The following is a 17,872-nucleotide window of genomic DNA, read 5'->3' as shown; positions in this document are numbered from 1 at the left end:
CTTGGTCGGAAAAGCTTTCTCAGTGCTGTGGCAAGCCCAAGGTCACCCAGCTGGCTGCATGTACAGGAAATCAGGAGGAGCAGGAAATCAAACCTGGCTCACCAGATTAGAAATCTGCACTCCTAAACACTACACCAAGCTGGCATTCATGTTTAGTATGAGACTCATTTATGAATTTTTATATGTTTTACCAATAATCATTTTGAGCTTATATATCTGATGGCAGTGTAAACATTATGTATTTTTGAACAAGGCATGTAGAATTTTAAACATCACCGTCTAATTTCTTTCATCTAAGCATTTCATTAGAAATCAAGCATCTCTGGCAATTCAGCTGAAGCTGCAAAAGGAAAACAAGAGGATTATATGTTTAACATCAAGGTGTGATATTTCCTTCAAACAAAATGCCATCTGCTGATTTAGTTGGACAAATGCAAGGAAAGCATTTCCTTTCCTGAGAGTTTTGTCATTATTTGAACAGAACAAAGAATATTCCTTCTTATCCAGAATTCTCTGGTCTAACTGTAATCTGCCCCTGACCATCTGTGACCTACATCATCTGTGCTGACAACTTCAGGAAATCAGTTTGTCCTGGTATGGAAAAGTAGCACAGTTGAAAGAAATGCTGCCAGTTTTTAAAGGTGCCACTGAACTTTTGTTTTCTATTTCTGTGCACGCAAACAAGTCAAGGATATTTACGGATCATAAATCTTCTCAAGGAGGGTGTTTGTTCTGCATGAGGCGGGGACTCGGTTTATCTTGAGTTGCCATAATACATTCTGGAAGAGGATGGTCAATATCCTTTGGGTGAAGATGAAATAACCTTAGTGATGGGTGAGCTAAGCAATGATGCTGACCTGCAGAGGGCTCTGTTATACCATATTTTGCATGAAGCTAGAGCAGATGAGGAGAGGGGGAAGGGAGTTCACACACAAAACTTCCAACAGTCTGGGCTTAGTCTGGTAAACAGGCTAGGAATTGTGGGCAAAGTCCTTTTCCTCAGGCTTTGCACCAAGCATGAGATCAGATGACTCAGTCCGGACTCATTATTTTAATAGCCTACAGCTAGTTCACATAGCAGCGGGAGTCCACAAAAAAATGGCCATTTAATCGTTGAAACTCAGTCTGGTACATTGTAGATGAGATTAGAGTATTCAGATAGAGGTATTAATAAAGTTGTTTGCACAGGCAAGTGACTAGTTTAAAATGCTGATATTGTAATGTTGAAAGTAAATAAAATGTAGCCTTGTACATTAAGACCCAATTAAGAGGCATGATTTCACTTACCCGACATAACACCGTAAAGGCGGGCGATACTTGCCAACATTACTACAGCTGTGATTTACATTAGGAAATTAATTAGGATGGCCATTTATACTTTCCCTCCCACAAGCAATTAGGCCTTTTCTTTAAATAAAAAAAAATTAAACAATATGTTTTCCCTCTCCCTGCAGTATGACAATCTTGTACTTCGGTTTAGCAAACTAGGTTTTGCCTTTTTTTCTTGACCTGTTTTTCCAGCTAATTAAAAAAAACAAACCCCAATAACCTTGGTTTGTGCAACAGCGATGACGAAGCAGATCAAACAATGCTTGAGCAACTTCCTGCTGTCTGCCTCAGAGGCTGTGGATTCTTTACTATTCAAGTGGTGGTCTTTTCCTATCATGGCACAGTCTATCATGTCCACCTTCCAGTAATTCTAGAGGAAGTGGGGAGCAGCAGAATAATTTATCCCTTCAAGGACACCAAGGAGTCACAACTTAAAAGCAAATTTAAAATGGTCTCACTCACCCCTATTGCTGCTACTTATCATTTTAAAGCAAAGTGCTATAAAAGCTTTATTGGGCTTGCGTTCAAAGCTGCGTGGTGAAGTAGGTCTCTTTTGCAAGTGGGCAGAGGAGTCTGAGGGAGAATAACTTGCTTGAAGCAATGCATCAGATGCCACATTTCTTCACACAGCACATAATGAACTTGTGAAACTCAGTGCCCCGGGATGTAGCTTGTTTTCTTTTTTCCCCAGGAAGAATTTCTGAAAAGTGCTGTCTCGGTCCCTGGAATTTAATTGCCTGCCTCGCAGTTTTTAGAGAGAAATTGTTATTTATCAATTACTATTGTTTTTAATCAAATGAGACCAGCACCTAATTTATTTATTTCCTGCACATAATTGTATACAGAAGTGCTGCTGAGCTGCACCATCATCTCCCCTGCCCTCCCCCACATGCCATACAGGAGCTGGAAGTTCAATTGATCATGGGGCATCCTCCTCATGCCCATTTGGCTGAAAGCTGATAAGCAGCTGACTTACATGAATTCCTTTGTAAATTGGTGTCTCAGGGTGCTCTTCTAGCTTAGATGACTTTAAACGGGGATTAGACAAATAATAGATGAAAAGCACATCCATAGCTATGATGGCTGAATGGGACCACTGCTTTGGAAGGCAGATATCTCTGAATGCCGTTTGCTGGGTAAGCAGCAGAATGTCCCTGCTGTAGGCCTTCCCCAGGCTTCAGCCACTGTGGGAAGGGGGATGCAAGACTATGTGGAAACTTGATTCATGGCATTAAACATAAGAGATGCCAATGAAAGGGCACCTCCTTGAATTCTTGTGACAAAGATTGATGTGAGCACCAGCCAGTGTCATATCTCAGTTCAGTTAATCCGTGATTGCACTTTTGGCTTGGCTACTAGAAGTGATTGCATTTGTCTTATTCTGCTTTAAAATGTAATTTTTATTGCTTCCGGTAACAATACACTCACGTGTATTTCCATTTCTTCTGAATATGGACAAAGAATCATTCCATACTTAGTAAGATTAAATCAGGGGCAAGTAATTTTATATTACAAAATTCCTTTACAGTAAAAAAAATAATTCTTAACAGACAGATGACTTATGAACAGAAGGTTTAGAGCAGAGTGTGGTAATTGACAATGTAAAAGAAATTAGACAGTATGTTTTTTTTTAAGTATACTTTCTGGTTAACTAGATTTCCCAACTCTCTCTCCTCTTTGACATATAGCTGACATGTCTTTTTATTCCTCCTTATGATTCAACCTTATGACAGAATGAGCCTGTTCTGTCATGCAGTCCCTGTTTCACCCTGCCCGGAGAGGCTTTTCTTTCTCTTTTGAGTAAACCACCACCACCCTATGACTTTTGTAACAAATTGCCTACTGGAAAGGTCAGAACATCCAGCTACTCTTTCCACATCTGAGGCCTTGCCTCTGTGTCTTCTGTTGCTCAGCACCTGGGGACAGTTTTCTACCTTGTGTGCACCTGGAGTCACATACCAACTGCCAGCATCCTTTTACGATACCGTGTCCAAGATAGTAGCTTTAAGTGGTACAGAGAACTACTACCAGCATCAAAACTTGTTGATGATGATGATGTCATGCATTCAGTTGTGGCCGACCCTCAGCGATTCTATAGGAAAGTCTTCTCCATGCACCCCTGTTTCTGACTGTTTCTTTTAGTTGGTTCATGGTCATCCCTGTATCGGCTTTGATCGTGTTAGGCAGCAGATCCTTTGGTGACCCGTTTCCTTTTGCCACTGACCATGCCGAGCATTAATGATTTTTCTAGTGAGTTTGATCGCATGATATGTCCAAAGTAAGTGAGCTTTAGCCATAACATCTTGCCTTCTAATGACCTAGTTGGTTTGCTCCTCTCTAAAACTATCTTGTTGGTAACTTTGGCTGCCCATGGTATTCGCAACATTGATTTCCAACACCATAATTCGAAAGCATCTATTCTCCTCCTGTTTTCCTTCTTCAGGGTCCAGCTTTCACATCCATAGATTGTTATGGGGGAGACAATGGCGTTGACTTGCTAGCACTTTGTATTAATGTTGATATCCTTACTTTTCCATATTCGATTCATGCCTAACATTGCGTTCTGTGTTATTCGCCGTTTGATTTCACAGCTGCATCCACTACTTTGATTGATCATAGAGCCGAGAAAAAAAGTTAGAAAGTATTTATTTAAAAGAAAATGTTCACAAGCATACTTTTAGCACAGCAGCAAATGAAGCAAGGGACTCAAAAGACATGGGTAAAACATAATGCCTCTGTCCCTCTTTATATACATTCTCTATGAAAGGCCACCCTGTATTGAGTCTGCCATGAAAACATTGGAGGGCATCACCACAAGGGTCAGATATGACTTGGTGCTTGCACAGGGGATACCTTTACCTTTATCAAATATTAAAACATAGGACAGTCTCCTTAGTTTAGGGAGTTGCAGATCTCTACAGAGTTTGCATTACCTTGAAACTTTCTTCAGATGTCCAGGCCAACACATGGCTTATGATTAAGAATTCAGTATGCTCTGAGGGACTCAGCACAAAAGAGACCTTCCTTCTTGCTCCCTTGAGTTTTATCACCACTCTTTTTTCAACCCACTGACCAGGTCAGTCTGGGTCAGATAGGCTTTTTCTGAAATCTTGAGACATTTCTTTCCTGAAGTCTCCCTAGTATTTAATTCCTCCAGATCTCTGTTCCCTGCTGGGGGGTGGGGAAGCTTGACCATCCCTATAGCAGTTGTATGAAGGTGGGCTTAGATGAGTCTGGAAAGCAACTGGCTTCTCCCCCATTCCTGCCTGTTCTCTGCCCAGAGAGATTTTTTCTAAAACTTACAGTGAAGGCTTTGCTTATTTCAAACCTTCAAAGAAAAAAACACATTTTTTTCACAAATCTGAAAGTTTAATGTCCCCCCATTGTTCTAGAAAAATATAATGTCCCATAAAATGGCATTTAAAAAATCCACATAATATAGTAGTGGCTATCAGTTTTACAACAATGCAAACTTAAATCTTAGCGTAGGGCATGTTTCTCTTTGAAACTGAAGACAAAGTAAAGCCCTACTTGTGCTGGAACTCCTACAAGCCTGTACAAAGCTTGAATGGTTATGCTCCAAGAATGGTGGTCTTAAAACAAAAGATCTTACATTTTCATTTGAATTAAACCTCTTAGATTACTTATTGCTGAGCGAAAATACTCTTTCATGTCACTATGTGGAAAGGTTAGCCTGTGTATTTCCTACGGCTCCAGGATCAGGCAGGTACTGTCGTGCCAAAGCAGAATGCAAACTTAATTTTTTAAAAATGTTTCCTTTTGTTGAGTGTGGCTCTACGGACCATCATAGCTCTTTAGTTGTTTCTGTAAGGGATCCTTTCCAGACAGTCTACCTGGTGGGCACTTCTCCCTATTAATCACTTCCTCCACAAATACTTGGGGGGTGGAGAAAGATTAAATCCTTTCCCTGGAGAGCTTTAGGCCTCCTACCATGTGCATTTGTGTCATTTCATAAACTCTGTGTGGCATAAATTAAATAAATCAATGTTTTGTTTCGAAATATGTTTTAAATACAGCATAAATTAATTTTATTAAAGAGATATGACACTGTCTTATCCAATAATGCGCACTATAGCTTTTTAGAGGTTTTTTTAATTACTGTACAATACTGTAAAGGATGTGAACCATATTACCCAGAGGATGTGAGATGAAATAGAAGCATCCATAAAGCTATTTCCTATGATTAAGCAGTAACACATCAAGTTTGTATTGTTAGCAGCAAGTGATGACTGGTTTGTTAATTAATGACCCAAAGCAAAAGCAAGGCTGATGAATGCCCTAACAAGCTAGCTGTTAACTGCCGTGAAGGTGAATTCTGGGATTATAATTGCTGCATTAAACTGTACTCAGTGGTTTATTACCCCATTTTTATGCAGCCTTTTGAAAAATTAGTCTGAGCAAGCTAATAACAGTGTAGCTGCAAACAGAATATATGGCATTTCTTTTGGTTTATGCAGCTATCCCTCTGAAAATTGTTTTTTGTCAGTAATTAATGATGAGTTTTGGTAATTAACTGCTAAAAGGTAGACAGACAGCAGTTAACTCTGTAAGAGGACATGCTTGAAAGGGTAAAGATACTTGGTAAAGAAATCTAGAGAGGTCATTGCAGAGGTGGGGAAAACATTGCACAAAAATAATGGTAGACTTCTCATTATTGGAGCCAGTTTGTTTTTCTGGCAATTGACTAGGTGTTGGTTTAATAGGTGATCTGATAGTTACATAATCTGGCCTGTGTAATATATTCAGCATTGTAATTTTTTTAATGTTAGAACTCTTAAACATTTAATTCCATCCACTTAATTAATGGCTACATATATATTTGGGGCTACCCATATGTTTGCGGTCATACATAATTTTAAATAAATACAGTTATTCTAAACAAATTCAGCAAAAGGAAATAGGTTGGTCCAGTCAACCAGTTGATAGTTAACAAAGCACCAAGGTATTGCTGGAGAACCTGGTTCACCCGCTCAATTCGGCCATTTGTCTCAGAGTGATAACCAGAACTGAGGGCTTTCTTGACCCCTAGAAGTTTTAGTAACTCCCACCAGAATTTGGCAACAAATTGAGAACCACAGTTGGACAGCTTTGTGGGGCAAACTGCAACCTGTACATGTGTTGAATGAAGAGAGAGGTGAGGTTCTGGGCCATGGGCAGAAAGAGTCAGGGCACGAAGTGAGCTTTAGAGAACAAGTCTTCCCCCAACTAGGACATAGATCAGTTCCGACTTGGTGCAAAAGATGTGTTTATTCTAAAGCAAGAAAGTTAACCTGACAATTACCTTGTCATAACTGGGGTACAATAGAACAGATATAGTATATAACCATTTCATCCACACACCCTTTTGTGAGAACCCGAGAAATGCAGGAGATCTTCAAAGGGAACAGACCAGGAAGATAGGTGATAAAGGCCACGGCACTGTATTCCAGAGACAGGTAAGATGAATGGAAGGTGTGAAAGGGAGAGGAGAAGGAAGAAAACTGGGTATAATAAACTCTCTAGCTCTACACATCAAATTCAATCTACACAGCAAACAGAATCCAGCATTCTGATACATGAAAAGCAGCTATTTTCTCCAGGGGAACTGAGCTCTGTCACCTGGATATGAGTTATATTTCCCAGGCATCCCCAGGTCCCATCTGGGACTGACATCCCTAAGTGTTTTTCTGAAATAGTTGACCAATGCTCTGGTTAACTCTTCTTCATTTACAACTGCTGTTCCTTTTGTTTTAAGGTTTATGACTGATGCAGCTCGTCGAGAACAAGAATCCCTAAAGAAAAAAATTCAGCCAAAACTCGCCTTGACTTTATCAAGTTCCGTGTCCCGTGGGAATGTATCTACTCCTCCACGCCACAGCAGTGGAAGCCTTACACCTCCAGTCACGCCACCTATAACCCCTTCTTCTTCATTTCGTAGCAGTACACCTACAGGTAAGATGTACTATTTCCTTTTGTTTTAGCCATTGCAGTACATGTGGAAAATATTAAATAAGGACATAAAGACATTGGCAGTTTCAAACTGTCTTTGTATTCTGTTTTAGTAACTGGTTGCTAATGGATTTTTATCCAGTCATTTCAGACAGACCCGTTTTAGTAACCGGCTGTTAGTGGAATTTATTTACCTGCTCATACAAACCCACTTGTGTCCGTTTAGCTGCTTTTGAGGGAGATGGCTTTCTTCTCATTTCTACCCACTTGTTGCACTTGTGAATCACTGTGTGTGCTGTTTAAAATGTCCATAATGCTTCTTGCAATGTTGCTGCTCCCTCCCCTTTTTCACCTTGGCATTTTTAAAAACATTCTAAGTTGAGTGCTATAGGATTTCAGTTCTATAATGGTACCAGTGAGATGCCTTGACTCCATTGGTCTGGTGTGGTCCATAAAGGCATCTCAATGGTGCCACTATAGCACTGAAATGCTGTATTGGATTGGTGCTAGAACACTCAATTGAGGACATAAAAAAAAAACCTCCAAGGAAGATCACATGGCGAAATGAGAGGGAGGAGTTACACTGTTTGAAATTACCACAAGGGAAATTCACTGTATGAAATCCCAACTCTGTATCATTTTACTTGAAATCATACCAACAATGAATAATATTCAGTTTAAAACAATAATATTTTTAAAAACATACTATTAATGTAAATTTCTCTTGGTTCAATATGGTAAATGCTGCCATGGCTAAGTGCTCCTTTGCAAGTAAATATGATTTTTGACAAGTGTGATTTTTTTTTTTAGTCATGCCTTCATCATCATTTTTCAAAAGCAGAAGTTTTTGTTTTACTTTAGACAAGTCGTAGGGGGCAGAGAAAGAGAGAGAAGTTGATTCAGTGGCAGGATGTGTGAAAAGAGGAAAGGATGTCTATCTCATGGCCAAGAGGAAGTGCCTCTGGCTCCCAGTTTTATAAACCTTTTGTCACTCTATAGCAAAAAAATCTAATTATACCAAATGTAATTTACTTTATACCAAATTTCTGTAACTGCATTCTTTTTGTTTTTTTACTGATTTCTTGGTTCAGAAAATGTATGTTGCCTTTTATATCTGCTCAAGGCAGCTCACAAAGTTAGAACAATACAATAAAATCATAAGAATGGTCACTATTAAAACAAGCCATACAATATGTTCCTTCAATTTCATTGAGCTAACTGACTTGGAACCCCACAAACCAAAGTGTCTGATTGGGCCACATTCCATAGGACATTGTTTTATTGGCACTATTCATGTGGCAAGCCCATACAAGGAGAGCTCAGCAGTGTATCACTCTGTAATGATTTTGGTATCTAGAAGCTTATACTCCAGCTGTCCCAGTGAATCCCTGTTCCCCTCCCCCTTCCTTTGCTTTTGTACGATATGAAAAATGTTAATGACAATTCATCAGTCTTCACTTCCTTCCTTAAAGTATCCAGAGTTACACATTGTATTAAGGATGTGTTTTGAGTCCATACGCCATTTCACACGCTGCTGCTGCTCATGGGAAGACAAGCTACTGCAAAATGAACAGATACATTATGTAATGGAGAGAGAAACCTTGGGTGGTAGTCCTTGGCATGAGACCTTGGGATGAGAGTCACATCCGTTTTGCCTCTGATAGATGCTTGGCAATGTTGCCTAACCAGTGGTGGTTAGACCTAGATTGTGGGCAAATCCAAAAGTAGCTTTGGCCAAGTTACCACATTGCAGTGGTAACTGGGACATATACAGTTGGATCCAGTGCAAAATTTCTGCTGGTTCTAGAGCTTCTGCACAAGCAGAAAGTGGTAGCTGCTTGCACTAAGCCAGGCTTCTTGTTCCTTCAGTGCATTTCCGCTTTGTGGAAGAGCTTGTGCAGCCAGTTTCTGAGCCTTCAAATATACTGAGAAGGAAGCATCAGGTGTTACACAAGATCTTGCACAAGCAGAACCAGGCTTGTACATTGCTGGATCCAAGCCACACTGTTCTTCCCATATAAGGTTATAAGGATTAAGGGAATGTTATCCACTCCACTCTTTCAAAAAAAAAATCTTGGCAAGCTTTAAAACGAAAATGAACATGATCAGAATTCCAGTGCTGTTGATGTAAAATTTTAATCTATATTTCCCTGCAAAGCATACCCAAATTTGTATCATAAATAAAGTCCTTAAAATAAACCAAAACGACCCAGCTAAAGTCAGAATGTTCAGTGCTGTGTTAGTGCAGTACCTGACTGGCTTCTCAGGATCTTATTTAAGAAGATGACTTTAGACATCTACACTGTAAAAAATGAGCTCCCTATGTTAATTTTCATGGCAAAGTAGTGTTTATTTTTAATGTAGGCTAGCTCACTAAATTAGGTGCTCTCCTACAGAACGATTTGTACTCGAAATAAGAGTGCAGTAATGCGAGACTTCATTAAACAGTTCTTCTATTAAATCTTTGCATAGAGCTGGGCTGGATGCCATTTTTGCAGGTGAGTTATGGAGTGTGCCAAAGTGTGAATTAACAAAGTTGTACTTGGATTTGGGAGCGGGGGGGGGGGTGAATGTTTTGTATGGCCATGAAGCCGTCTCCTTAATTGCACTGGTAGGAGCTCGTGCTTGCTTATTATTTGGCTATCCAAAGCAAATTAAATCAAAACTAATTGCATGTGTTGTAGCCAAAAGAAATTATTTTGAAAACATACATGTGGTTAGTCAGTGTAGGTGTAACATATTGGCTCCATAACCTCTAGTTTCAAATGTAAACCACATAACATTGTAGACCACAGTTTTCTGTTGCACTCCTCCTTTGACCCATATTGAAAGAAAAAGACCATTGGCCATGTTATACATTCAAAAAATGTGTGTATAAAATTAATCCATTAAAACCGAGGCAAGTAGTGTAATATTTGGATTCCTTGAGATTTAATTTCCAGTATTCTGTTAAAATTAAAATGCTGAAAGCCTTCTTGTTACTACAAGCTGAAGCATAAAAAATAAGCTAAAATCTTTTTTGGTTGGTATGGTATGCTTTGAAGAGTGAAATCTGCTATTTTAATAACTTGCATGGGAACAGAATTCTTGCAAGGAGGCTTGCTTTAATCCTTCTTAGCATTTTGTTGTTTAGGGGGTCACAATACAGAAGCAAAATATTATGCTGTTGGGACAATTCACACTGAGGAAACTAGATGTTTAATTATTTTTTATATATAATCTGGAAGGGCCACATAGAACAAATACATCTGCATTCAAAACCCAGATATATTTGCTTTCTGTGCCTGCCTCCTCTCTCCCCCCCAGCTTTAGATGAAAGACCAGCACTACCTTGGTGTAGTGGTTAGGAGTGCAGACTTCTAATCTGGCAAGCCGGGTTTGATTCCCTGCTCCCCTACGTGCAGCCAGCTGGGTGACCTTGGGCTTGCCACAGCACTGATAAAGCTGTTGAGACAGAGCAGTAATATCAGAGCTCTCTCAGCCTCACCCTCCTCACACGGTGTCTGTTGTGGGGAGAGGAAAGGGAAGGTGATTGTAAGCCTCTTTGAGACTCCTTCAGGTAGAGAAAAGCAGCATATAAGAACCATGTGTCAACATTTCGTGGGATGCAAGGCATAATAATACTGTTCAATGTGAACAGTACTTAATTGTGGGAGAGAAATAAAATTCTAGATGCTAAAATTCTAGATGCTAAGAACCAACTCTTCTACCTGGAGGGAATGTGAACCTTGCTATTTGCAGTGCTCATGACACAGTCTCTAGTTTCAAACTGACTTACAAAATTAATAAAATGGAAATGCCAAATTTGACAGGACCTGAAGAGATTGAAAGGAGCTCTGGATCATCTGTTTAGGTTTGATAAGCCACAGAAGCATCTAGAATTTTATTTCTCTCCCACAATTAAGTACTCTTCACATTGAACAGTATTATTATGCCTTGCATCCCATGAAATGTTGACACATTCCAGAATGGTACTATCCATATGTGTAGAACTGTAGTCTGGGATACAAGAAGCTGCTTAAGCTTATTCAGGGACCTGGAATGTTTATTTTTGGCTTTTATATAATTTCACAATCTGCTTTTGAAATTCACTAAAGTGTGTTGGTATTTTTATTTGTTTGTTTTGATTGCACACATCCCTCAAATTCATAAATTGTGTATTAACTCATCCGAAGTTGTGAAGAGGGTTGGATTGGATGATCCTGGAGATCTCTTCTAACTCTATGATTCTATCACTTATCCATGGCATGGTGAACTGTAGATATCAATTCAAATACTCATTTGGATATGCAGTCATATTCTTATAGAACTTTGAAATCAGAAATCCCTAAATACAAGAGTCAGTGATTGACATCCATGCATCCATGCATCCATCCTTCCATCCAACCAACCAACCAACCAACCAACCAACCAACCAACCAACCAACCAACCAACCAACCAACCAACCAACCACATTTGTACAGTTAAAGATCTGTTTAAAAATATTTGAAAACGATATCAAATAGCCTAATAATATTTGTGATGATTGAAGTTCTAGTTGCAATATTCACACATCTTCAGTTCCCTCCTCCCCAAAAACAATGTTTACAATTCCGTTAGTTAGGGTCTAAAGAAACTTTTCCAGAAATGACTTTGGATGAGTTATTACACAATTTAAGAGTTGATCACTGTGTGTAGGCAGTGACCCCAATTTCATGCCCGACTCCCCCCCCCCCAAAAAAAATCTCCAGAATTCAGCCTGGCCTAGCATCCCACCTACCACCCCACAGTGGCAATCAGCAATTCCCTGGGTATGCAAGGAAGGGTCATAAGAGACAAACACTGGCACATCCCTTCCACCCACTCACAATCTGCCTAAGTTCATAAAATCAACATTTCTGTGAGATGACTATCTTGCCTCTGCTTAAAAATGTCTGAAGAAGGAAGACCCACCACCTCTGGAGGAAGCCTGTTCCACTGAGGAACTCTAACTGTCAGGAACTTCTGGATGTTTAGCCGAAAGAAGTTCCTGACAATTAAAGAGGTTCCTCAGTGGAACAGGCTTCCTCAGGAGGTGGTAGATTCTCTTTCTTTGGAAGGTTTGGAAGAACATAAGCTTTGCACACAGAAGGATTCAGGTTCAGTACTCAGGTTCTCAGGCAGTAGATGTTGAGAAAGACCCTTCCCTGCCTAGAAAGTTAGTCAAAATAGACAATACTGGGATGAACCAACAATCTGGAGAAGAGTAAGGCATGTTGTCTAATTCTTTAGCAGTAGAAAGTAGCAGGGGGAAGTAATTATTTTGGGCAACAGAAGACAGCAACATTGGCTACATTCAGTTGCATTCAGATGCAAATACAGTTTGTTTGCTTTGTCCACACACAGAGCATGACTGAAAGCTTCCATATTTGGGGAAACCTTCAATCAAAATCCAGTTTGCTAAAATAAAAATGCAATGCAGGCAGTGGGGCAAATTGGTGTGCATTTCCTTGATGAAAATCTCAGTTTGTGGAGAGGCAACACATGTCACTTTGCTTATGTTATTCACATTTGGATACTACAGCAAATTGGAGTTTGATAGACTTCCTAAACTAAGAAGTTAGTTTCAAAGAATTTCTGGGTTGGTCTGCACTAGAAGTATGAGATTAGTAGCACCTTTTACACAGTATAGACTTTTGAGAATCAAAGCTCTCTTCATCAGACTCTCGAAAGCTTATACTCTGACAGTCTTGTGGGTCTCTCAGGTGCTACTGGATTCAAATCTAACCAAACTAAGAAGCTTTCAGTTACTGTCTACTCTTGAAAAGAAGATGGAGCCCACAGGCACAACAAACATATGCCATGTTTCTGCTTGTCTCAACAGATCAACGTTTTGCTGTGACGTTAAAAGGTAGTCAGTAAAACGCAGATCACAGCAATTAATTCTGTCTGGAGCCATATGGGACAAACTATCAAGTACACACAGTCAGTGTTTCCTAGAAAGCACTTAATCCTAGATCTTTTTCCTGTTGGAAAAAATCAAGTTTCTGTTCTTCTTAATTTTGTTTTTGTCTTAATAGTGTTGGTGTATCTTGCCTAATTCCATGAAACTGTTAAAATGCTGATGGGAAACGTGTGTGGAGCCTGGCTGTACATAAACCTCCTGTGATTCTGGAACTTTAGGTTTCCTGCTGCCTGGTAGGTGGGCCACACACCAGCCGAATGGAATCGTAGTTTGTAGGAACTGAGCCAGAGGAAGCCCTGCATCAAACAGTTCCAAGTATACAACCTTCTCTTATCTGCTGTGCCTGCGGCAGTTTTCTTATTTGAGCCTGCCCTTTTTATTGCCCTGTATCGTTATTTCTCTTTCCCGTGTCTATAGTATCCTTGCTGTGCCCTGATGACAAGACCTGCTACATTGCAGGCTTCCCAGTAACTGCTTTTCTCAAAGCCAAATCCTTTTTTTCCGGTAGCAAGCCCCAGTGGCTTAGTAATTAGTTGTATGGGAATTTTCACAGTAACCTCCCCAAGGACTCGAGGAGCAATTTTACCAAAAAGTAACCCCCCTTGTCTAGACCAGGCTCATAAAGTCATCACTAGTTGTGATTTCCATTCTACAAAGCAGTGGCTGAAATACTGCCTTTTGTCTTAACGGGCCTTGCAAATATGTACATGGCACAGCTGCTGATGTGGCCTACCATTTTATATACTAGTAGTAAAGCCCGTTGCATGCTGTAATACAACAAGAGCTAGTTCATGGTTTGGTATGGGTTTTGTGCCTCACTTGGAAGCTGGCAACCCTAAGAGGAGGTCTCTCTGTGCACAGCAGTCTTGACCCAAGTCAGGTTCATGCACACCAAGGTAGTATGGAATTCCTGAACATGAACCTATGCCTATCTGACAACCTTATCTCCTCTCTGCAGTGTTCTCTTGACCTGAAATAGGCCAGCTGGTGCTATATAACTGGATGGATGGGTGGCTGCTGAGGCATTGTACTCTTTTGAGTGGCCCTCAGGAGTATGTATATATATATATATATATATATATATGTGTGTGTGTGTGTATACACACACACACACACACACACATACATACATATATATTCTTATTCATTTGGCATGCATATCATTCATTCAAGAATATATATATATATATATATATATATATATATATATATATTCATTTGGCATGCATATCAGTGCTTTTTCTCAGTTTCCAGTATTTTATTTATCTATGGCCAGTTATTTATTTCCAGTGCAGCAAATGTGTTTAATATATAGATCAGCACAGAGTTATATTCCTCTATAATATCCACATCAATTCAACTGTAATATCAATATAAGGCTAATGTATAATAGCTACATGTGGTAATGGCTGTCAACCTGGAAGGCTTTAAAAAGGAGGCAGACAGATTTATGGAAGATGGGGCTACCAGTGCTTACTAATCATGATAGATACATACTTTCTCCAGAGTCAAAGACAAGGAGATGCTGTTGCAATTATCCTGCTTGTGGACTTCATAGAGACAGCTGGTTGACTGATATGTCAACACAATTCTGGACCTGATTGGCCTTTGGTCTGATCCAGCATGGCTTTTATGTTTTATATGATTTTTCTGTGCATATCAGCATAATAATATATATTTATTTCTTTTGTTAATTGTGACTGAAAGCAGATGTTATCATTTTCAGTTAGCACATTGTCCTATTGATTTAAAAGACCCAGTTACTGCCCAGTTTCTCATCAACAATTTCTGAGAAAGGTGATTGAACAAGCAGTTCAACAAGCAGAACAGCTCCAGGAATTCCTGAATGAGACATCTGCCCTATAGCCCTTCCAATCTGGCTCCTGGATGGGGTTCAGAACTAAGACAGCTCTGGTGACTTTGGCTGTTGATATCCAGTTGCACCTTGATGCAGATGGGATGGCGCTAGTGATCCTATTGGATATGTCTGCTGTCTTTCACACAGTAGATCATTTGGTTCTGACCAATCACCTAGCCTCTGTTGGCTGTACCTCTGAGGTGTACAGCCTTGAGCTGCTTCTCATTCCTCCAGGGTTGGCCCCTGATGGTATTAATGGGTGCTTTAAGATTCATAGATGCTTTAGGCTGATCTTGCATTTAGCAGAGGGTTGGACTAGATAACCTATATGTCCCCTTCCAACTCTATGATTCAATTATTCTATTTTATAAAGAGTGGATGGGGGTCAGCAGCTTGGAGCTGGTGTCAGCTGAGGCCTTAGGGTGTCCTCTGAACTACAGTGAGTAGCTGGCACATGTAAAAGGATCCCTGGGAGAGGGATTAATGCTCTGGAACTGTCATTACAGTCCTCAAAGAGGTTGGCAGTCCCGCTTTGTGTACTCAATTTTTTAAAAAAACCTAGGTTTTCTAGCCAAGGAAGTTTAGAGTTCGTGATAATACTAGTAAATGTTTTCAACAAAGTGAAGGTATCAGTTGCTTCCAAAGTTCCAAGCTATCTCTGGGAAGGTTGCTACTCTGTTACTTGTGCAGCACAAATAAAGAAGAAGAAGAAGAGTTGGTTCTTATATGCCACTTTTCTCCACCAGAAGGAGTCCCAAAGTAGCTTACATTTGCCTTCCCTTTCCTCTCCCCACAACAGGAACAGAAGGCAGAAGGGAATTGGAGGCCAAAAGCATTTAAAGATACTGATCTTGTATATGTTAGAAATTATGGCGCCAGCCTATCTTGGGCTCCAGCAGTAGTAGCAAAAGCCATGGGACCTGTCTCATATAGAACGGTCACAACGGCCCACAACTGAGGAGCAGGTTCTAAGGAGACATATAAAATCAAATGCAGCGATGAGTACCATTGGGTCCTGAGGGTGGTGAGCGTGGGGCCACTTAAACTGGGGGATTAGGGGAACAAGGGAGATGCCCCTAAACACAGGGGAAACTGAAGCCCCTAATGAAGGAGGTGCACCATCCCCTACTGGGAACTGTGGGGCTGGGCACGGAGAAAATGCCCCAGCAATAGAAACACAGGTAATTGCTGTAATTCTCCGATACCCTGATATTGCCCCCAATCCTTACAGGATTATGTCAAGTTCCATGTAAATGTTCCAAAATGTTTTCTGTAAACCGCCCAGAGCGGTATGGAAGGGCGGTATTAATATCTAGATAGATAGATAGGTAAGTGGGAATTAAGCCTATATAAAGGGTTGTTCTGCTCTGCTGTTGCTGCTGAGAGTTACAGTAAAGTTGAGTTACTGAAGAATGTCAGAATGGCCTCCGTTCTTAGCACATTTCAAACTCTATGGATAACCCTTCTACTCCTGTGGCTTTGTTTCTCCCACTTGCTCTGAGTTCAACTTTCACTTCATTTTCTAAAATTGCAGGATCTATTAACACAATCTCAAAATAATAGCAATTAGGAACGCTTTCTTTTAATTTTTTATTTTCTTTTTCTTTTGCTGAATTCCGATGTTTTATGTTTTATCCCTAGGAACAGATTTTGGTTCTTATTTTTCACTTTCTTAGATCTTCAATTAACATGCCTATAGCAGAGAATGGAAAATCATCCACTTTCTTTTTCCTTCACTGACATAGTTGCTCTTATCGCTTGTACCTTGTCCAGAGAAAGGAGAGAACTGTGGATGGCAGAGATTTTATGATGCTTGAACTAATTTGCAGGATAAAACTTTAGTGGGAAGGACCTGTTCAGTTTTATTTATGCATTTATTTGCTCTTTTATTTAAATTGTCTTTTTTCGAAGAAGTTGCACTGTAAGACGTCGCTGTTTAATGGCAGGAGGCTTGTGTTCTAAGCAGCTAATAATGGCATTTGTTTCCATGAAGCTGCAGAAATGCTGCTGAAGAATGTTTTAAAGCAGCAACTACGAGACCGGGTTGATCTTGTTTTCCTGTATTGCATATAAAAAGCAAAAAGTCTTTAACTTGACTGAAAGGTCTTTTTTGTAGGAAACAAGATTACAGGAGGAAAAAAAAATCTTTATATGAGAATGCAAAATAACTTCCTGAGACTATGGGCACAGTGTGCCCGTAAAATGTCAAGAGCACATTCTATGTTAACATTGTAACATAGCACCTCTGCAGCCTTCAAGCCACATCTATTGAAACAGGTCTTGGTACCAGTGGACTGCTTTCTTTTCCCATGAGTCTGTGCTTATGTTCAGGGGTTTAGTTGCTGTTTTTACAGTTAATGGAAAATATAAACAAACTTCCCCACCCACCTCAATTGAGTTGGATCTAGGGACTGGTGTATGGAAGGGGGTGGGGGATAGCTACTAGCATTATTCCGCAAGGATTTATGCAAGCCTCATCCTTCGGCTTCTGTGCAAGAAGTTCTGTAAATGTACATACAAGGAGAAGAACCTTAGTGGACTTAGCTTTATACTTCCTCTGTATCTATAAGTGTTCCAACCTGTAAAGCAGCTGTCTTGCTATTGAAAGATACCTTGTGCATCCGGAAAAGCTCCTTCGGATCAAATACAGTAAAAATTACCAGCTCAAATACAGTAAGATTGCTCTTTATCCTAGAACCAAAAATTTAAAAATGGGAATTAATTTGCGTCAGTGTAGCTGCAGTAGGCAAAAAGGAGGGAGCAGTGGTGCCCATGGGGTTGGAGGGAAGGTTGCATGTGCAGGCTGGAGAGG

General features: G+C 40.0%; 1 protein-coding gene across 1 annotated transcript in view; it reads left to right on the top strand.

The window, feature by feature from the left end:
- Positions 1-17,872, top strand: part of JAZF1 (JAZF zinc finger 1) — a 128,497-nt gene that overhangs the window by 102,376 nt on the left and 8,249 nt on the right. The window contains exon 3 of the mRNA XM_077303376.1: positions 7,085-7,281. Coding sequence (XP_077159491.1) covers positions 7,085-7,281 — 197 coding nt within the window. The remainder of the gene's footprint in view (positions 1-7,084; positions 7,282-17,872) is intronic.

Source organism: Paroedura picta, chromosome 11 (assembly GCF_049243985.1).
Source record: "Paroedura picta isolate Pp20150507F chromosome 11, Ppicta_v3.0, whole genome shotgun sequence".
NCBI lineage: Eukaryota > Metazoa > Chordata > Lepidosauria > Squamata > Gekkonidae > Paroedura > Paroedura picta.
This window is presented reverse-complemented; position numbering and strand designations above follow the sequence as displayed.